Consider the following 22,309-nt stretch of genomic DNA (forward strand, 5'->3'; position numbering starts at 1 on the left):
ATCCCAGAGTTATTTTATGCCAGACAAGCTGTGCACAACAGTAGAAGATGCAAAAGAATTAGCAGCACAGTTTGCACTGCTACACTTGGGTAAGTTATTAACATTTTAATATTAATTTTACTGGTTCTTGGTTTTCATGGTTTTAGTGTCATCTGTACCATACCACACCACACCAAACCATACCATACCATGCCAACCTAGCAGTCCCAAAGCAAGAAATTGCGAGTAGATAAATAGGTACCGCTTCAGTGGGAAGGTAGCAGCGTTCCGTGCGCCTTGGCATTCAGTCGTGCCAGCCACATGACCACGGAAAAGTCTTCGGACAACGCTGACTCTTTGGCTTGGAAATGGAGATGAGCACTGCCCCCTAGAGTCGGATTCGACTGGCTTTCGAGCAAGGGAAACCTTTACCTATACTATCTAAATGTCACTGGTGGTCATATAGGTCAGCCATACAGAAATGTCTAATGATTTTTTGGAGATGTGTTTGGTGTTCATTTTTAACTTCTTTGAAAGCATCACTTACAGTACTTTTAGTAGGTCAAAGCATGCTAGTGAATATGTCTACATTTAATCTTCTGCTTACATTTAATATATTATGTTGTAAAAGCTATTGAGTGTCATTTTCTCAGTTACTTTGGAAGGGCTATTTTTGCCCATTGTGGGTTAGAAATGGTTGTTTGCCTCTAAGCCACTTAACATTTACAGTTTAAGAATTCTAGTTTTATTGAAATAGTATACAAATGAAAATGTAAGGATAGTTTGTATTTGACTATCACCTTTTTCTCTATATACATGCAATTGTAAACAAGAAGTTAGAAAAACATTTTCAGAAACAATATTAAAATAGTCTGGAGTTTTTGTTTAAGAAGATATTTCACTCTCAATGAAGATGTTGGAAAATATATTGCCCTTGAGAGTTATTTGGAAACCAAACTTTGGAATAACAGCACGTTAAAGTACATAATTTTATTCAATTTATGTATCTATTTAGAAAAAAATTAACACCACTTTTCTACTTGGCCCAAGGCTGCCTACAACACTGAAAAACTAAACATCTACAAAGTACATCAAGTTAACCCTGACCATACTCCAGAATTTGTGATTATTTTATTTTGAGTAAATTAGCTTTTCATACTTCTAACCTACCTCCTGAAACATACAACAAAAAATTGTAGCTGTATGGTTTCCTCTGATTAGTTATATCGCAAAAAACAGTATTATCCCAAATAATTCCCTGCTCCAAGAGATGATATATTTTTCGTTTGATTTAATTGAAAAGTTTTCAGTGCTGGTGTAAGCTTGATGTTACTTTTCTGGAGATTATGTGAAATAACTTTGTTCTGTATATAGTTGTATATGGTTAAAACATTTTAAAAATAGTTAATCCTGACCACTTGACTAAATGCCAGCCTGTATTAAATGTCATTGTTTTGATTGTGGATATGGTTATCATCAAAGGGGTGAGAATTATGTACTTTTGAAGTAGGCTTTGAGAATTTTGGATACTTTCCAGTGGGATAGGTGGAGAACTGTGCTGTGGGAATAAAGAAATATCCTATGTAGCAAGGGGCTAATCCAAACTATGGTAGTGCCCATAATGAACTGTGTTGAGATAATCTTTTCTTCCTGCTTCCAGTATCACCGTGGCATGCACTTTAAGGAAATATCACAGAAATAGTGGGCAGGTAGAGTTATTTCCCAGTCTGTACATCTTGCCTCATCTAGTTTTCTCAGGCAAGGTCCAAAGCCTCACAAAAATCTTGGTAGGCCATTACTAGTTATCATTACAAGGTCCCCTTGGATGCCTCTAAGGTTTGCACTTAAATTTGCCTCTTTTATGTTACACAGTTGGCCGCGGTCACACGGAGCATTAGGCACGCAAGAGGGACAGAAGAGAAGTGGAGTTTCCGGGCGCGATCTCACCGCAACATCTGGGGAGCGTAGAGCTCCCGTGGCTGATCCGTGGCTACCATCGGAAGAAGCGCAGTAAAAAACTAGTACCTCCGAGGTACTAGTTTCCGGGAACTGCGCAGCAAGGGCGGGCGCCTGATCGCGTCCCCGCTGGGCTTCCATGGCATCCGGCGCCCGCCGGGTGGTTCCCCCCCATGCCCCCGAAGCGCTCAACAGCGCATGCGCACAAAGGCGCCCGACATTGGAAGGGTCGAGGGAGGGCCACGGGGGGCTGCGATGGGGGTGTGCGGCAGCGGCCAGGCAGAGAGGGCCGCATGTCCCGGGGGGAGGAAGGGAGGGCAGGCGAGACGCTGGTGGGGAGGGGGGACCTGGCGGGTTACTCCCCCCCTCCCCTCCCCTCCCCTCCCCTCCTTGTGAGCGGCCCATGGACCCTGCCCAGAGTGGGCTGTGCACGGCCCTCCCAGAGGGGGTGGCTCCTTCCGTCCCCTTCCCATCGGCTCTTGCTGGAGTTGCGGATGCTCGTGTGATCGGCACCGCCACCTAATCCACGGGACCTCGCCGGAACCTCGCCGGGACGTCTGATCCCGCTGCCGCGAGGTATGTTGCCCCGGTGCAAATAGCCACGCTCCCTCCCCGCAGTTTCCTGCCCGTGTGACCGCAGCCAGTTGTTTGTCAGGCAAAGCAGTTGGTGAGTCAATTCCTTTGTGATGGATTTGAGTTCACCCTTTTAGATGTCAATCATTTGTGGAATGTGAAGGTTTTTTGGAACAGTGCCTAAATTGTATCCCATCATGCAAAATACTGTATGACATCTGAAAAACAGCTAGCTGTCAACATTAGATGGGAAACGGTAGAAAAGACTGGGAAATGATGGAATGACATGGCTCAGCAATAAGAATGTAATTGCTGGGCAACCTAATCCCATCTCAAGTGTAACTACATGATTATATTTATGATAAAAATGAGGTTGATTAATAAAACCTAAGTACAGTATTGCAATTAAAAATAAAATTGATTTTTTAAAAGGAAAATGGACAAAATAGCATAAAAATAGATGAAAGTTTCTTTAGGCAAATGCAGCTGTACACTGCCCAGTGAAGATGGGATTCTCCAAAATTTATGTGGGTCAGTGCTTATTTGTTTCATTTGTTTTAATTATTGGAATTATAGTTATGTAGCACAATTTATGGTATTCGGTATTTCATAGTTAAGACATATTGAGGGACTAAAGGACAGTTAAAATATTTTGAAGTCTTGTATTTAAAAGCAATTAATTCATCATTCTAAAATAACATTTTATAAGAGGGGTTTTCGGTTATTCCCAAAATATGTATTGTTTCCAGTAAAATAATTTTTAAAATCTTCCTGGTGGGAATTGAGTGGTGGTGGGGGAGTGTGTCCAGAATGTGTGTTCTTTAGCTGACAAGGCAGGGTGGTTATAAGCAGACAAAACTCACTTTGTTCATAGACTGTGGACAGCCAGCAAGTCCCAAAAGAAAATTTTTTTCTTTCCAGACTTGGAAATAGGGGAGGAGTTGTGGCAGGATTTCAGATATGTCACCTAACTGGTAGAGAGGAAACATGGCAGTTCAGAGTCCTGGGATAACATCTCTGTCCCGCTGCGGTGGGACTGGCGCGGTCCGCACCGGGCTCTTTCATAATGCCGGGAGATGGAAGGACCCCGGGAGACGGTCTTGGGGAAGCGCACGTCCCCAACCCGCTCCCTCAGCGACAGCCCAGACACAGGGAGCACGCAGGAGAGAGGGAGCGGTCCAGCGCAGACATCGCTCCTCGTGCCAAAGAGGGGCGAGCCCGGGTGAAGGGCAGAGGAGAGCGGAGGGTCCTGGCCTTACCTCACACTCAGGTCCAGGCACCGGCCACAACATGCTGAGCGGAAGCGGGCACTCCCCCTTCCCGCCCAACGCCACGGAGATTTAGAAGAGGGCAGGATCGGGAGTGAGAAGCCCTCGGGGATTGGGGAAACACGGGGACCACAGAGAGTGATAGCTGAAGGAGCCTATGGGCTCTGAGGGGTGGATATGGAAGGGTGGGGAGGAGGATAAAAGAGAGGAAACGGGAAACACCGGGGAGGAGTTCAGATAATCGCATAGCTAAGGCAGAGAGAGAGCGAAGAGGCGATTAATCTGAGAACAAGGTTTGGTGTGTGAAGCAACATCCAGCATGTTCATATCTGAGGTGTTTGTTTCCTTGAAGATCCCTTTTCCAAAATGGCGACAGGCTTTACAGGGGGCAACCCGGAGCACGACAATCTCAATAAGGTAAAACAGATGAGTATGCAGGCTGGCAAGGGTATATGCTTGGGACAGTCTTGGGCTGTTTGGTGAGTGTGGCTTTTGTAGGCTGTTCCAAATAGTCAAAATTAGCTTGGCCTGAAATGAGAGAACCTTCCTTTCAGATGTACTAACAGGACAGGGTTTTTTTAAATGCTAGAAGCACATTGATTAAACATTGGTCTTCATTAACAAGCTGATGGCCAAAGAATGAGCAAGGAAGATTTCTATTCAATAGCCATTCTATTCCACTCCAGGTGTTACAGTTCTTCCCACCAACCAACCTATCGTTTGTCTACCTCCCCCATCTTCAGCTGTATTTAGTTACTTCATTTATACCCTGATTTTGTCTACAACAGGGGACCCTGTGTGGCTTACACCATTCTCCTTTCCTGTGTTCTATCCCTGCAACAACTCTATGAGGTAGGTTAGGCTGTGAGCATACAACTATCCCAGAGTCTCCCAGTGAACTTCCATAGCAGAGTGAGCATTCAAGCCTAAGTCTCTGAGATCCTCACCTGAAACTCTTAACTACTACTCCACTCTGGCTATGGTGGAGTGGCCCAGGGTCTGCTACCAGGTCTGGCCCCTTTGAGTCCTTTTTTAAGGCAACACAGCCATGGGAAGGCCTCTACTTCCTCCCGCCATCCTTTTCCTGGTGGAAACCAAGGCTTGAAGATTGGCAGTGCTGTTGTGGTTGCCTGGCAACAGCCACTGAGGGCATTTGTTTCTTAAAGATACAGGTACAGTTTTTATATTTTTGTAACCCCACAATGTATTTTTTTTAGATTTCAGATTTTTCTACAAACCTGGGGCTTTTCTCGGGGTTGTAGAAAGATCTGTCTCATCTCTACAAGGCCTCAGCCTCTGGATTTAAGTATCCACATATGGAGCCACATTAAGAAATAGATATAATGGATTATAAATCCATAACCCATGTGGGATTGCAGGGGAAAGGATTAAGCTTTTGGGAAATTTTCCTCGGCCTAGTATTTTTCTCTACAGCATGTTAAAAGATTTTAGGCACTTGTTTAGGCTATCTCCTCAATTTCCTTATCCCCTTATTCCCCCACCCCCAACTGATGTTCCGCTGTCCTTAGAATTCCATGCTTTTTATTGGACGATAAACATGTTCATTTGTTATGAAGAAGCCTCTATCCCCCCCCCCGGTCTACCCCCCCCCCGGTTGGTGGTGAGACCTGCTTGCCTCCAAGTTTTGCATCTAAGATCCAAACTACATGTTACATCTGCCACATAATTGCCAAGGAGACTCGCAGTTTTCTGTAACTCAATTTGAATGCACCACAGAGGCTTGATTTGCACAGGAGAGGAGGGGTTCCTGCAGGAGGGGATCCTTTTCCATTACTTGAAATGGTTCTGGGGGGGCATTTTGTTCAAGTTCTGCATATGTACTTAATTCATGGTAGATATAAAATGTAGTTTGACCCTAAGTAGGGAAAATGTTGTCCCAGAAACAAGGGCTGAGATTCAACAGAGGAAGGTGGACTTCACCTAGTTCAGTCATATTAACTGGAGTGGAATAGTTATCCCAGGGAGAAGCCATGACTCAGTACCTGTACTTAAGTAGACAGAGCATATTAAGGTCTCCTAGTAATTAAAAAGTATGCCTTTAGTCATCAGCAGAACCTGTTGTAATAGCATGTTCATTACTTAATCATAGGATCCATGTTGATATGTAGACAACCCTCCATTTCATTTTCCATCTTGAATTACTTGTCTCAATATTCCAATTTGCATTGGTTAGCTTACCCACCAGGGCCTCAATTCATTTATTAGGCTAGAATTGCCTTCAGACCACACCGTCTCAATTTCTGGAGTATAGCACTCTTTTACTTGGAATTATTCTCAGAACCGTTTTGTCTCTTTGGCTAGTTAAGGTACAGACTTGAGCCCCTATTTTGCCCCTTCTTAGCTATCCAAGCTTGGAAATAAAAGGATCTTTTTGGGTTTTTTAACTCTGTAGCTTGTCATATAACTGGAACCAGAATCTATCCTCACGTATTCTGCTCTGCTGTGCTTTGTATTCCTCTGCCAGTTTGGTGTTGTGGTTAAGTGTGCAGACTCTAATCTGGGAGAACTGGGTTTGATTCCCCATTTGCAGCTGCTGGATGTCCTTGGGCAAGCCATAGTTCTGTCAGGGCTGTTCTCTCAAGGACAGTTCTGGAAAGAGCTCTCTCAGCCCCGCCTACCTTACAGGCAGTGTTCCCTCTAAGCTGAGTTAGTGTGAGCTAGCTCACAGTTTTTTAGCCTCCGGCTCACCCATTTTTGTCTTAGCTCGGGAAGGATGGCTCCAGAGCAAACTAACTGATGCAGCAGCCAAATCGCTCGCTCACAACTTTAATGCCAGTTGCTCACACTAGAATTTCTGCTCACAAGACTCTACAGCTTAGAGGGAACATTGCTTACAGGGTGGCTGTTGTGGGGAGGGGAAGGGAAAAAAGTTTGTAAGCCGCTCTGAGACTCCAAGTGAAGGGCGGGGTATAAATCCAATCTCTTCTCTTCTTCTTCTGTATGCTCCTTGTATGTTTTTGGCCAGCACCAAACCATTTTTTTGTGTGTGGTTGCATAGCCCCCATATGATATATGCCTTCTCACACTTTTGGATTATTTGATGCCTGAAATTTATGCCCGAACCTCTAATCAGTAGCTGTGTTTCTTTCTTTGACCTACCTTTTCTTAAGTGGAGTAAAACAGTGTTGCACTTGCATGTAACTGTTGTTCATCAAGGTGTCGTCTGTCCAGGCATAAATTGGGACTGTGCTTGCACAGGCCTGCCATTGGAGGTTCTCTTACAGCTATTCTAGTAGGGGGGGTTTTACACTCCAGGGGAGCCTCTACCCTGCAGAGCCTCTGAGAGGCTGTTTTCCTGCCCAACGGTCACATGCTCTGCTTCTTCTTCCTCAGTCCTCCGTAGCCACCATGAGTATCGTAAACCCAGAGGTCATTTCGGGGGGGATCGCAGGGGATTGCAGTTCCCCCGGGTGAGGTACGGGGGCGGGACACATGACGAAGCCCCGCCCCCTGCTTCCGGCCGCCCCGCTTCCGGCCCTCATTCAGCCAGGAGGAGGCAGGAGAAGAGGGAGGGTAAGTTGCTTCCTCCCTGCCTCTCCCCACCCCTGCCTGCCTGGGGCCAGGGGAGGGCCTTCGCACGGCTTCCTTGCATTCTCGCTGGCCTTGCAGGTCTACCGCCGGGCCCCTCATGGGGCTCGGCGTGGAGCTGCAAGGCCGGCGGCAGCGGCCAGGACCGTTGAGGGCGAGGTGTGTGGCCTTATGACACACTTCCAGTGATGTCAGGGGGTGTGGCCTTATGACACACTTCCGGTGATGTCAGGGGGTGTGGCGTATGCTAATGAGTTATGCTAATGAGTTCCCCTAGCTCTTTTTCTACGGAACGACCCCTGCGTAAACCTCATTATATTCTCTGAACTCATAGTGGGGTAGGAGGGAGGGCCTGTACAGAAGACACCTTGGTGAACTACAGTTATAGGTAAGTGCAGCATTGTTTTCATCTTCAGTCTTCTGTGCAAACCCATGTTGGGAGACTATAGAGCTTCTTACCTTGGAGGTGGGATGGGTCTCAGTGGAACAAGGAGTGCAGCACAGCTCTGCCAAACGCTGAATCCCTTCTCACATTCACATCCATGGAAAAGTGCTTGATGATGTCCAGTGATGACTCCATTGCCGTTCAGCAGATGTTCTCCAAGGGAGTCCCTCTCTGGAACACTGCTGATGCTGCCTGTGCCTGTGTACAATGTGCCCGAAGCACCAGAAAATGGTAGACCAGCCTGATGATATCCTAACCTGATAGCCAAGACTATCCACCTAGAAGTGGCTGGCCTCTCCTTTGAGCTACCTGAGTAGCACACAAAAAGCCATGGGGACTAATGGAAACCCTTTGTTTTGTCTATATCTCTCCTATATCATAATCCTATTTTGGGGTGGCAAGATTCCATGCTCTCCCTTAGCCATTGGCCCGTCAGCCACCACTCAAGAGTACTCACGTGCCATTAGCTGGGTGCTGGGTCTGATCTTCTTCCCCACCCACTCCCGCTTCAGCCACTGTGCCCTGTCAGAATTACTGGCAAACGGCTTTCTCTCTTGACAAAGAAGCTTTTCCTGTGTGGGACTGGTGTCACAAAATCGCAGTTACCTGTATTTGTAAGATGGCTGTGGTTCTTTGTTTAAAATCTTCCCCCATAAGGTTTAATTGAGCTGTAGTTCCAGAGAGGGGCCTGCAGGGGTATCACTCACTGGGGTGAATGGGGCTTCCTCATCTGCTGGCCTACAGTTCCCAGCTGCCCCAAGGCCAAAAAGTACGGGAAGACAGGGACTGTCCCAAAGCAGTCTTCGTCCCTGGGAGCAGCAGAAATTCAGCCACTCCAGTTGGCTGGACTGGGAAATGAATGGAAGTTTCCCTGCTCTCTTGGGCAAGAGAAAGAGGCTGAAGTACAGGTGAGCCCCCAACCTCCAGAGGTAGAGACTATTGTGTGTAGGGAAAAAGATTGTGTTTAACCCTTGTTGATTTATGCCCTGTTGGTTCATAGTGTGTGCTTACTCCTACAGTGTGTGTGTGCTCTATAACTGTGTAAATAGTTAAATAAATTATTTTATGTGGACTAATAACCTGTGTTGTGCTCTGACCACATAGTCTCCCCTGCTCTGCACAATACCAAAGGGACGGGGTAGCCCAAGGAAGCAAGGAAAGGCCAGACCCTTGGGTTGCCAGCTTTCCAGGGATCCCCCAAAGATTGGGGATTCCATCTCCAAATAGGGAGATTCGGCTAGAGGGGTCTCACTGTCCCTCTAAAAAGGCAGTGACGATTCCGTGAGTGGTGGCAGCGAACTTAAGGAGTGAGATATACCCATGAGACAAAGGTGGGAGGTGAACTGCTGAGTTGTAAACTGGAGCCCGTTTTGCCAAAGCAGGCAACCAAGCTTGGGTCAGACAAAGGAAACCCTTTGCAGGCCTTTGTGAGGAACTCATTAGGGCCAGTCCTGACTAGGGTTGCCAGCTCCAGGTAGGGAGATTCCTGGAGATTTTCTGGTAGAGTCTATGGAAGCCAGGGTTTGGGGAGGGGAGAGGCCTCAGCTGAACAGAATGCCATACAGCCCACCTTCCAAAGCAGTTATTTTCTCCGGGGGGGGGGAGATCTGTTGTCTGGAGTTCAGTTGTTATACCTGGTGATCTTCAGGCTCCACCTGGAGGTTGGCTGTCCTAGGTGTAGCAGTCAGTGCTTCAGAGCAGGGTCTGCTAGATCCACGTTCTTGCTGTAGAAGCTGAGTGGGTGATTTTGGACCAGTCACAGACTTGCAGCCTAACCTACCTCACAGGGTTGTTGTGCAAGTCAAAAGGGGGAGAGGAGAATGATGTGGGAAAGAATGCATGGTGGGAAAGCATACAATTAGAGTCAAGTTATATGAAAGATAAGCAAACTGGTTTCTATGGAAAAGCTATAGAATTAGATAAAATATGGTTGCACAACGAGGAGAAACTCATTAAGAAATTATATACTTTTTTGTTAGAAACGAAATGCAAGATGAATGGGTCAAACCATCAATGATAACTTGGCCACAGAACTTGGGATATACCATAGAATTAGATCAGTGGTTGAAGGTATCGGAAGGAAACATAAAACTTATTAGAGCCACCATATAAAGAGAATCTATACAAAATGTTTTACAGGTGGCATATGTCCATAGATAGGCTAAGTAAATGCTATAAGAGCCTGTTAAGTCATTGTTGGAAATGTAAACGAAATGTGGGGACGTATTTCCATATGCAGTGGCTATGTGCTAAACCCCAAAAATACTGAACCTAGATTAAAGAGATAGTCGAAAAGATAATAGATACAAATATACCTTTAAATCCAGAGTTATTTTTGTTAAACATCATTCCTGATATTTATAGAAGGCTAGATGTTTACATTATTTTGCATGTTGTAACAATGGCAAGCATATTATTTGCTAAACAGTGGAAAATGGAAAAAATTCCTTCAAGGGAAGAATTTATATATAAATTGTTAGAAGTGGCTGAAATGGAAAAGTTAACTCTTATGTTACAAGGTAAAAATGAAGAGGTAGTTCAGAATTTATGGTCGAGAGTTTATAGATGGATTTAAATAACCTCAAAGTGATGAATTCCTAAACTGCTGTAAAGTGTAATTTCATAAAACTGAAAATAATGGAAGAATCTCAGTACCATGATATCTTGTAAGTGAAATTGTAAGATGCTTTTTTGTGGAAAATTTAATTTTTTTTAAAAAGAGAGAATGATGTAAGCTGCTTTGGTCCCCATTGCAGAGAGAGACTACTTTTCCTCTTGGGAAACCATTGTTACCAATCTCCAGGTGAGGGCTGGAGATCATTCAGAATTACAACTGCTCTCCAGATGGCAGTGATCAGTTCCCCTGGAGAAAATGGTGGACTTTGTGGCAGTCAGGGCTTCAGAGCACGGGAGAGGCTGCAGGTGTGTGTGTGTGTGTGTGGGAAATGGAAAGCTGAAGAGAGGGGGAAATAAAGGTAGGTTGATGATTGGCTGGGAAGGAGATAGGGTTGCCAACTCCAGGTAGGAAATTCCTGGAGATTTGAGGGATGGAACCTGGAAAGGGTGAGGTTTGAGGAGGGGTGGGACCTCAGACAGATACAATGCTATACTCCACCCTCCCAACCAGCCATTCCCTTCTGGGGAACCACTGTTCCCAATCTCAGGAGAGGGTGGAAATCATTCAGAATTATAACTGATCTCTAGGAGGGAGGGGGGAGGAGATGCAAAGCTGAAATCAGAGGGGCAGATAATGGCAGGTTGATGCTTGGCTGAGAAGGAGATAGGGTTGCCAACTCCAGAGTTTGTCCAAAATCTTGTCCTGGGGCTTTGGGTCGCTGGAGGCTACCTCTGTTTCTAATGATTTGGCCATTTACAACATCTGTTCTGCGTAAAGTTTCAGATCTTCATTTGGTGAGACTGGCTCAGATCCCTTACTGTGCCATCAGGTGAAGGAATTTGATGGCAGATCTGAGCCCAGGCCCAAAGACAAATCAGCTCTCAGTTTTTGCTGATCTTCATATTCCAAGAATCCATAGGACATTGAGGAGATATTGCAGCTGGATACCAAATCAGTGGAGCCACAGTTTCATGGCTCTCTGAATGAGGGTGCCCTGATTCTGGCAGTATTCTTCACTACTGCCAGTTGTTCCAGTCCTGTTGTGTAGGTGACGGGAAGTAATAAGGATAGCCTTGTCAAGGAAGCAGAGGCATATTAATCTGCCATGGTGCTGGAGAGAATGGTTCTGTTGGTCAATTAGTTGCGGGAACCATTGGTACATCCTGTCTGGGCTTTGTTTCCCCTTCCAAAAATGATTATGCTGGAGAGGCGCATGGGAAAAATGTTCCAGCAGAACCATGGTCACCTTGGCTGGAACTGAAGAGCTCAGTTCGTGCATCTTTGAGCTCGATTGATGCTTGTGTTTTGTTTTGGAATGGGCCTTCTTTGGTGGGAGTTCTGACACTGAATGTTCTGCTGAATGAATGGGTGACTGGAGCCGACATTTCGGTTCTGTCCCTGGAACAGACAGAACTGAGACACTTGATGGTGGACTCGCAAGTTGGTCAGCTCTGGCTGGTGATTTTGATGGCAAGGACTTCGTTTCCTTTGCCAGGGCAGATGGCGTTGCTGCTGGGCTATTAGAGCACAAAACCATTTTCACCCACAAACTCACCTTCAAGTGTGCTGCCCGATCTGAGCGAACCATTGGAGTTAAGTGGGAGGCAAATTTTGCACTCGGTCATATTATTTGCCTCAGTCAAACAGAAAAGGAAGAGTAAGTGCTCATCAGAGCGAGTCATTTTTGTACCGCACTGGGTACACTTTTTTAATAAGGCTTTCTGCAACATTTTTGAGAAGCAAGAGAGCCCAAAAGTAAGCAACTTCTAGAAGAACTCACTATCTCAAGAGCTGTAGAGAAGGCAGTCTCTTAAAGCAGTGCTGAATAAAGGACTGAGGGAGAAGGGGGAGCTACTTCTTGCAGAGCATGTGACTGTTGGGTGAGAAAATGGCCTCTGAGGCTCTATGGGGGAGGGACTCCCCTTGGAGTGTAAAAAAACTACTTGAGTAGCTGTAAGAGAGCCTCCAGTGGCTGGCCTGTGCAAACACAGTCCCAGTGTGTCCCGGCACAGAAGACTTGAAGATGAACTTTGTATTATGTGAGGATTCTTGTAATTAACTGTCTCATTAAAGAGCTTCTAGGGTCAATTATTGATATTGAGTGATCCATAGTACTTTGATAATTCCAAATGAGGTTTGATAAATGCTGGGTAGTAGTTGGTAGCATGAAGTTATATATAGTCAGTGGATTTCCAGTATATGGTAGTGTCTATGTATCTATCGTGGGCTGCGGTGGCACAGTGGTTAATAGGTTGAGCTGCAGACTGGAAGGTTGGTAGCTCAGCAGTTCGAGACCTTAGTGCTGCGTGATGGAGTGACCTCCTGTTTCTGGACCCAGCTCCTGCCAACCTAGCAGTTCGAAAACAAGAGATTGCAAGTAGATAAATAGGTACCACTTTGGTGGGAAGGTAACAGCATTCCGTGTGCCTCGGCATTTAGTCATGCCGGCCACATGACCATGGAAACGTCTTTGGACAGCGCTGGTTCTTCGGCTTAGCAACAGAGATGAGAAGCGCCCCCTAGAGTCAGATCCGACTGGCTTTCGAGCAAGGGAAACTTACCATTTTATGTATCTATCATGTCATTGTAGAAGATGTACCTGTTGTGTGGATTTGTCCATGTTCATGTTGGTGGCAGGGTAAAAGTTGTTGATGTCCTAGTAGAGATACTATCTTGAGGTAATATCTCCTGTTTTATCTGTGGCTGGCTATGAAGTAATATAAAGACATTAAAAATAAAATGCATGCCTTAGTTTCTCTACTGCTTACCTGTCATTACTAAACTGTAGTAGGTTCTATCAGTATGTGAATTTCATTGCTTTCATTTTTACATCTCTGTTCCCTATTTTAAGTTAGTCATCTTCCCGTCTACATTACATCTCAGGTGCAAAATAGGTTTTTGGAAGAATTGTGTATGGGTGGCTGATACAAATCTTAATGAAATTCTCTTTACAATAACATTATTTTTTAATAGTTAGTGCAAATGCTAGTTGCTTACTGATAAATGGATTGATTTTATGAGCTTTAGGCCTTTAGAATGATTTACAACAGTTCTGGTGCTATGAGATTTCAGTGTAATAAGAAAAGAAAGGAAATTTTTAACAGATCGTTTTATACTGCTAAAATATGACTACTACAACAAAGGCAATGATGAGATGAGTGGTCTTCATTACTTAGGCTGTTAGTTAACGCCTAACCTCTGGCGCTGGCTCCAATGGCGCCCCATCGAAGGTTGGAAGTGGGATCCCTACCCCCGTACCGCTTCGACTCAAGCACAGGACCCCTCCGTCTTCGTCGGATTCAGTTTCAGTCAGCTCAGTCTAAGCCAACCAGCCATGGCTTGTAATGCCCGGTGCAGATCTTCCAGTCTAGAGCCAGACTTGACCACCCAACATCAGATAGAGCTGTGTGTCATCCGCATACTGGTGACATCCCACCCCATAGCTCTGGGCAATCTGGGCAAGGGGACGCATGTAGATGTTAAATAACATAGGGGATAGCACTGCTCCTTGGGGTACTCCACACTCTAGTGTAGGGATGTCGAACTCATTATAAGGGCCAGATCTGACATAAATGAGACCTTGTTGGGCCGGGCCATGTGTGTCATAAAATGTAATGCCAGGTAGCGGAGATATAAACTTTATAAAGGACACAAACACAAAGGTTTTTTTTTAACTTAAAATAAAAAACATGCTTAAAACATTAGCACTCTTGCAATATTTTGTTTATTTAACAGTGTCTGATAACTGACACCTCTTGCTCTGAATTATTTAATCAAAATGTCTATGCTGTCGCAATCTTGAGTATGCTGTTCAGGTGTGTATCTGTAAGCTGCAAACCTACAATGATGGAGCAGCAGCAGAACTGGAAGAAGAAGCAGAAGACAGCCAGTTCCGCTGAGGGCCTGATAGAAGCCCTCCAGAGGCCTGATCCGGCCCCCGAGCCGCATGTTTGACACCCGTGCTGTAGTCAGTGTCTCTGGGAGAGCTGTTTCCCTAACGCCACGCTTTGTCCCCGACCATGGAGAAAGGAGACAAGCCATTGCAAGGCAAGTCCCTGAACTCCTATGTTGGCAAGGCGGTGGATCAGTAACTGATGGTTGACCGTGTTGAATGCTGCTGACAGGTCCAACAACAATCACACCGCCGAACCTCCCCGATCCAGATGACTCTGAAGATCATCTGTGAGGGCGACCAGTGCTGTCTCCGTCCCATGTCTCGGGTGAAAGCCGGACTGGAAGGAATCTAAAATGGAAGTGTCATCTAAAAAGCTCTGTAGCTGAATTGCCACGGCCCCCTCTATTATTTTGCCCAGATAGGGCAAATTGGAAACTGGCCAGTAATTAGCTAATTTGGCCGGATCCAGAGATGGTTTCTTCAAGAGAGGATGCACCACTGCTTCCTTGATTGCCCCAGGGAACAGTCCCTCTATGAGCGACTTGTTGACAATTTCCCTTAGGTCGCTACGCCCTATTTTTGGTGTTAAGGTTACAAATAGGCAGAAGAAATATGCATGACTCTTATGCTCCTGAAACTGTGATTCCCTAAATTGCAGATGAATCTTTGCTAATTATTCTGTTAGTTTGTTATATAAGTTATACTGGTGTTATCTTAACTAATTTTGCTTACATTTGCTTTCAGCTAGTAAGTACTAAATAGGGGTGTGCAAAAAAGACCCTGGTATTTTTCAGATTCGTGTATATTGAACCTGAAAAATATTGGTATATCCTTATATTCCCAAATCCGAATATCAGGATGGTATGTGGATTCGGCAAATATTCAGGATTGCCAAAAAAAATTGGCTCCATTATGCCCCCTATGGGAACCATTATAATCAATAATGAGCTGGTAGATCATTCTCTCTCAACTGAATGATGATGGCCTGAGGTAGGCCTCGATGATAAACCTCAGTCGCTATGGTGGAAAGGAGGGCCAGCCACTTCATTCCCCTGCATCCCAACCAGTTGATGTGCAGGTGTTCTCTGAGACCCAGGTTGGAATCCCATCCAGATGCAGCTGCATAGTTGCTTGCCCAAAACATGATATTGTGTCCCATGATGAGCACTGTCCGCCATGTGCCTAAAGGGACTGGAAAACAAAACTAGTTAGTACAGTAGACCTGGCCATACATATAGCTTGTGTGCAGATGAATTCCAGCGACCAGTGGCCATAATCTGATCCGCTGAGAAACCACATTCGGATGCCAGGGTAGCTGCCCCAATCTGGAATGAATGCACACCAAATTCCCCAGAGGGGAGGCCTTGCTTTGCAATGCATGCCTGTAAAACACTTGCAAACTGAAAGACTGACAGGCAGGACCCATCAGCATGTACCAGGAAAGTCCCAGAAGTGTTAGGCCTTACAGAAAGGTACTCAGAGGTGTAACGAACTGGGCAGGGGTGACCCCTGGGGGTGGAATGAAGCAAGATGTGAGCCCCACGGGAGTGCTGATCTGTCTTAGACCTCCATAGTTTAATACACAACTCTGAACCACAAAGTGAAATGTCCTGGAGGGCAAGTGCACACCCACTGGCATCAGCACGTGACCCGGCCAGCAATTCACTGCTGCGGAAGGCACCCAAAGCTTCATTATGTCTGTCTGAGGCTGTCTGCCATGAATCTTTTATCAAGGCAAGTTTTTTTAAAATAAAAGTAGGCATTTATATTTATTATGGAGCTCAAAAAAGGACTTAAGTAGGCAGTTAATTTAATATGTTTGTACACCCTAAGAGTGGTGTTAGTTGTTTTTTCATATTTCAGCATTCACTGTCAAACCAGTTATTCATAAATCACATTTGTTCATTTGATCTAACATTTTTACAGGCCTCAAGGATTTAACTAGCTCACTATATCATGACATGGCAGCCTCAGTGTCTTGTACTATGGGAATTCTAGTTCAAGGAATGGCTCACTATCCAAACTATTGTATTTAATGTTGGAGTGTATATGTCCATTTCAGACAAATGTCAGCTGTAATTTCAACCTGGGTTAGTGGGTTCCTATAGTCCCACAAGTCTTCAAAAATACAAATACAGAATATAAGTGGTCGGTGATCACTTTCCGGAAGGGATCTTACTTCAAAATGCAATATATCATCATGAAGGGTTAATGATATTAATATACAGTCAATCACATTTACACTGTTCTGGTTATAATAAGTGAATTCCTTATATTTATGTCCTTATGTATTACCATTTAATATTATGAAATTGAGTTTATCAGTCACATGTTTGAAGATTATCTCAGGCTTATTCCTCTTGCCATTTAAGGACAACATCATAATAATTTCCCCTAACCCTTATACTACCATTTCCAATACATGCATTGTAGTTGCCTAACAATATTATTTGTTACCTTGGGATATTTAACCTCAAGTTTGTAGATTTAATTTTCCAAATCAGGTCAACCACAAAATAACAAAAGGATAAGGAGTGAAGAGGGATATGTGCATTGACAGCCACAATTACTTGATTTTAGAAAGAATCAAAAGATAGTAAAGGTAAAGGTTTCCCTTGCTTGAAAGCCAGTCAAATCTAACTCTAGGGGGTGGTGCTCATCTCTGTTTCCAAGCCGAAGAGCCAGCGCTATCCGCAGACTTCTCCATGGTCATGTGGCCAGCATAACTAAACGCCAAGGTGCATGGAACGTGTTGCCTTCCCACCGAAGTGGTACCTATTTATCTAACTTGCAATTTCTTGCTTTCGAACTGCTAGGTTGGCAGGAGCTGGGGCCAGAGACGGGAGCTCATTCCATCACATGGCCGAGCTACAGACCTTCTGGTCTGCAACTCAGCGTCTTAACCTCTGAGCCACTGTGGCCCTTAGTCAAAAGATAGGCCATTGCTAACGATCTAAAAGGAAAAAAATAATGTTACAGTACACTTCTCTGAATTGCCTAGGGGGAAGTGCTTCTCAGACTGCTAGGGACAGAGCCATCTCCATGAAAACCTTGTGTCCATGCTTCATGGGATCCAACACAATTCATCATTATATTGGTCTTAATATTTCCACAATGTTTCATGGTAAAAACATTTCCACCTAATCTTTCATGTTTTCTATCCAATTTTGATAAAAATTTGTGAGATAGAAGTTCCCACCCAAGTGGTTATCCCTATCAGATTTCAGGCAGATAGTGAGAAGCATGCCAGATTTATAGAGATTTTTAAGGCAAAACATATCTATAGCATTCTCCCCTTCTTCAGTGTGGATTAAATAGTTTGAATTTATCCCCTACTCCCACTCATGAGAGCTTCCCTGCCAAATTGCAGTCAGATAGGAGAAAGGATTTGAATTTTATAGGCAATTAGCAGACATGGAGGCATTTGACAACCCAAGAAAGCAGATAATATGGCACAGCGGGAACACGGAGGTGTTTGAAAGGCGCTTAAAGTAATTTGTTTGGCATCCTAAGGATGCCAGGATTACAGAATGTGTGGAGCTGATCCCTGGGAGATTCAGCAGTGCCAGGTTTCTAAAAACTTGAAGGAAGCAAGGCAGGGTTATAGACTGTGGCAGACAGCTTGCTTCCACCTGCTGGAAGAGTAGCAGCTGCAGAGAGAGTGCAAAGAATTCCTTCTTCAGGTACATATATTTTCATTTGTATGCAGTATGCTTGAAATTAAATCAAATACAAAGTTAGAGAAATGGCAGAGAATGCATTTGGGACCTTTGAGAAAGCTAAGGCACATTGCAGCAATGAAAATACCAAGAAAGCAGGCAAAAAAAAAAGTTGGATTTTTTTTTTTTGCATCTACTAGAAGATAGGTAACAGGACAGAGATGGCCAAGCAGGCATTTGGCAGCTATAACACAACTAGGCCAGGACTACAGAGGAGTCACAAAGATTTTGGCAACTTATCAAGATAGAATAGGTAGCATAGGAGAATGAGCACAGTGGCATGCTTTGGCAACTCAAGGAAGCAAGTAAGAATAGGCAGATGGTGAAATGTTACAGACAAAGGGAGGTAGATTTCTTGTTTTAAAGCACTGGAAGACAGGCAATTGTGCAGGAAGGGTAGACAACCACTTTTTAAAAACTAATGTTAAAATATATATCTTCTCATTTATATTACATTTTAAATCCCAATAACCAAAAAGAAGAAAAACAGCCTGAGCAGGAACAAAGCAGTCCAGGAACTGCGCTGGACTGGGTGGTAGTAGTCTGAGAGCCAAGGGGCTGTGGCAGCGATAAAGCTGCCCAGGAGCTGGGGCCTGCTGGCAGCTGTCAGAGAACCCGGGGGCTGTTCTGGGCTTGGTGGTGGCTGCTGAAAAGCCCAGGAGCCATGGCAGCAACAAAGCTGCTTGGGGACCCCCCCTCCATGAGTCTTGCGGGCCCCCACTTGTCATGGAACAAAAGGAGGTCTAACACAGACTTCTCAGGAGGTGTCCTGTTCAGGTATAGTTTTAATTAGAGTGCTGAATTATATATTACTTTGGAATGTTTGGAAGGCCTTGTCTGGTCTTGCTTTCCTCACATATAATTGTTTGCAATATATTTCTAGTCTGGCCTGTGTTGGCCCCACACAGTTGCAAGCATTATTCCTATGGCAAGGTTGTTTTTGGTTTACATGTATTTTATGTGATTTGTAAGTGTACCTGGTAATTGGAATGATGCTTGTAACTGTGTGACATCCCTTTGTATACTAATATAATTCTGCTAAAAAAAAAGTTTTATACACTAGGGCAAAGTACATATATGTGTAACCAAGCTTGTTTTGTAATGTGTGGTTTTAATATTTAAATATAAGAAATAATACTTGAGTTACAGAATAAAATGTTGCATAGATGTGTGCTTTTTTGGCTAAAAATATAATTCAGAATCTCAGTTTCTTTTCTTCTGTGACTAATTTAGCTGTAATTTTCCTATCAAGTTTCAGAGGCAGTGGTTAATAGCCTGTTACAGCCTTCCTTTCTGAAAACCAGTTTTTAAAAACACTTAGTGTGACAGTAAAATAAATCAGATTAATTTGTGTAAAACTCCCCTGAAATCTGTAAATTGAAAACCCTTTATGAAATCATTGCTTTCATAATTTTTGAGGCTTGAAAAGAATTGACATTATTTCCTAGAAAATCAAGGTGTGGAAACTATGTTGGAGTCATGACTACCACAGCCCTTCCCCCCCGGTGATGTCATGGTTGTGCTGGATGAATCAGCCTATTGCAAAGCACTACCAGGTCCTCATACCCATTGGGGGATGCAGGAATCTAGTCATCTATCCCCCTGGCAGGCTATTTGTACAAGGAACTGAGTTGCATGTGGACATTTTTGTGCTCAGTGCATTATGGAGAGCGATTAGAAGGTCTCCAGTAACAGCACATGTAACAGCCCAGTGGCCTTCACTGTTGCTGAGTAGCAAGAGTTTGGAATCGGTATGGGTAGGCATTTCAAATGGGCTTGCTTGTGACAATTACAAATCTGGCTTGTTGTCGTGCTCACATCCTCCCTTGTCCTCCCCTTATATGTGGAATTCAATTGAAGACTTCTTCATTGTGGAACTCTTCCATCTAACTCCTATTTGTTGTGATGTGTGAATACAGGTACTTGGACAAATTGAAGTTTGTTTTTCCCCATAAACCAGGATTCCTGGAAACCCAGGATGGGAGGGAGTCCATTTTCCTTAGGTGGTTTTATTTGCATGTTACAAGCTGGAATTAGATCAAACACTTCTGAAATTCAGAAATTTTCAGTCACCCTTTGAATATGAGGTGGGGAAAGGGGAGGGAAATAGCATTCAAACATAAAACAAGCTAGATTCCTGCCTATCCTTAACAAACTTGTCTCTTTGTTATCTGAGTGCAGCCTTGTTTCTTAAGCTTTGTGTCTAAAATAACTGTGTACCTGTTTGTTTATTTTTACAGATTATAATTTCCGTCGAAGTTCAGTAAATAGCATTTCTCCTGTTAATGCTACTCTCTCTTCAGGGACAAGTGTGCTACCATATACATCAAGACCTTATTCTTATCCAAGTTATCCTTTGTCACCAACAGTTCCACTTGCTAATAGCAACCATGTTGGACAGCGTCTGTATATCTCCAATCAGGCCTCATTCTTTTGAGGAACAGAAAAAAAATGGATAATAATATTCATTTTCTTTTAAAATTATATTGTAGTTTAAGTTTAAATCGGGTCTTCAGCATAGTTTTGATGAGTTAAATATTCATTTTTAGAGATTGCTTATAAATTTGCTGAATATGTGCAAAGATAAAGTTCCAGATGTATTTCTATTTAGCAAGAGTGTAATTCTTTTGCAGTGTGACAGCATTTTATTATTACTTTTAAATAATTACTTTGCTGAATATTAGCTTTAACATATAATTTTAAGTGCATGCAAATGTTGGTTGTAATCTTGTTAACGATCACTTTTTTTGAGATGAGAAACATTATTTAGCCAAAAAAAGCAATTTATTATGTAGGAAAGAAACGGAAATAACATATTTTAAAACCAAGCACTTTTTAACTCCAAATAAAAGATTTATTGTGGTTCTTGTAAATTACTTTGCATATTTTAGTTGCATGGTAAATATTTGTTTTATTAATAATTATAAATTATTTTTGTGTTAATTTATACAGTTTAAATTGTTGAGTTTCATTTGTTAAAGGTGTTCTATTTGGTGTTGCCATGTTTTAATGTTCATATCATGTGTTTAATTCCATAATTGAATGCAAAAATTTTGCCATTAAATTCCTATTGTGTAAAATAGTAAGATTTGTCTTTAGTATTTAAATACATTAGTATATTTCAGGGCAGACCAAATTTGTCAAGATATTGGAACTGTTATTAAAACTAGAGTTGAGGCAATTTTACTATAACAATTACATGCAGAATCATAAAGAAATGAAAATTGCCCTCTTAGTTTCTCCATAATGGAAACAATAAAAACAAATCAAAATATGCAAAACCACAATATGCAACTACAAGCCAGTAAAGCCCAGTTCATAAATTATTGGAAAGGTATGGAAGCTGATTCTGTGTGGTTCAGTTGTATGCTGAACATCAGGTATGTTGTTGTTCAGTCGCACAGTCGAGTCCGACTCTTCGCGACCCCATGGACCAGATCACGCCAGGCCTTCCTGTCTTCCGCCATCCTCACATAGAGGTATACATAGAGGTAAAATCATGCCAGTAGGATAAAGGATATTCTTTCCTGTACAATCCTCTTCCTCCCTCAGAGGTGGGAATCTAGTTGCTTTTTAGTGGAGACATTTTTTTTCTTCTCTGGACTGCAGGTGGCAGCAACATGCTGCTGGAATAGCTTCTCTATTCCTTATTTTTATATTCCACCTTTCAACCGAACAAAAGTTAAAAATATAAACGACATACCATACATGTGTGTGTGCACGCGTACTTACACATATAGTAAGAGGAGACCAGTTTAATCCATAGAATTTTAAAAGACTGAAGATGGCCTAATTGATTCAAGCTTGCAGCTTACATTGGAGCATATATTGCATGGAAAGAAAGCAGTTCTGAATCCAAAACAACAAAACATCCATTTGCCAACTGGAACCTGGGGAATACAGATGGGCAGGTTATAGCAGCCTCTTACATGCTGCCTGGCAATATGAGGAAAGCAAGTTAGCAGCCTTTTGTCAAAGTTCTCTATGTCCTCCAAATCCAACCTAGTCTCATGCTGGGCAAAACTGTTCCGTGACAGTTGCCTATTCAGCTCATAATTATAACTGCAAAACAGGAGCCTTGGCTGGTTCCTCGCCTTCATCAGTAATTTAGAATCTATGTCACATGGATTCCCTATAATAGCATCTCTCCTTCCCTAGGGGTCCTGGCACTAGTGGAGGAAGTACTCAGTATACTCCTCCTTAGGCTGGAAGACATATTGTTTTCCACGGGGATGCTGCTGAAGGCAGCTTTGTAGTGGCAAATGATCCCACCCTGCTGTCATGCTTGGAACTAGTCACTCCAAAAAT

General features: G+C 43.5%; 1 protein-coding gene across 1 annotated transcript in view; it reads left to right on the forward strand.

Annotated features, from left to right (window-relative positions):
• Nucleotides 1-20,438, forward strand: part of RBM46 (RNA binding motif protein 46) — a 25,578-nt gene extending 5,140 nt beyond the window's left edge. The window contains exons 4-5 of the mRNA XM_015410062.1: nt 8-89; nt 20,242-20,438. Of these exons, the coding sequence (XP_015265548.1) occupies nt 8-89; nt 20,242-20,438 (279 nt within the window). The remainder of the gene's footprint in view (nt 1-7; nt 90-20,241) is intronic.
• Nucleotides 20,439-22,309: the final 1,871 nt, after the last annotated feature.

This window comes from Gekko japonicus, unplaced genomic scaffold (genome assembly GCF_001447785.1).
Source record: "Gekko japonicus isolate JY-2015 unplaced genomic scaffold, Gekko_japonicus_V1.1 scaffold326, whole genome shotgun sequence".
In the NCBI taxonomy this organism is placed as follows: domain Eukaryota; kingdom Metazoa; phylum Chordata; class Lepidosauria; order Squamata; family Gekkonidae; genus Gekko; species Gekko japonicus.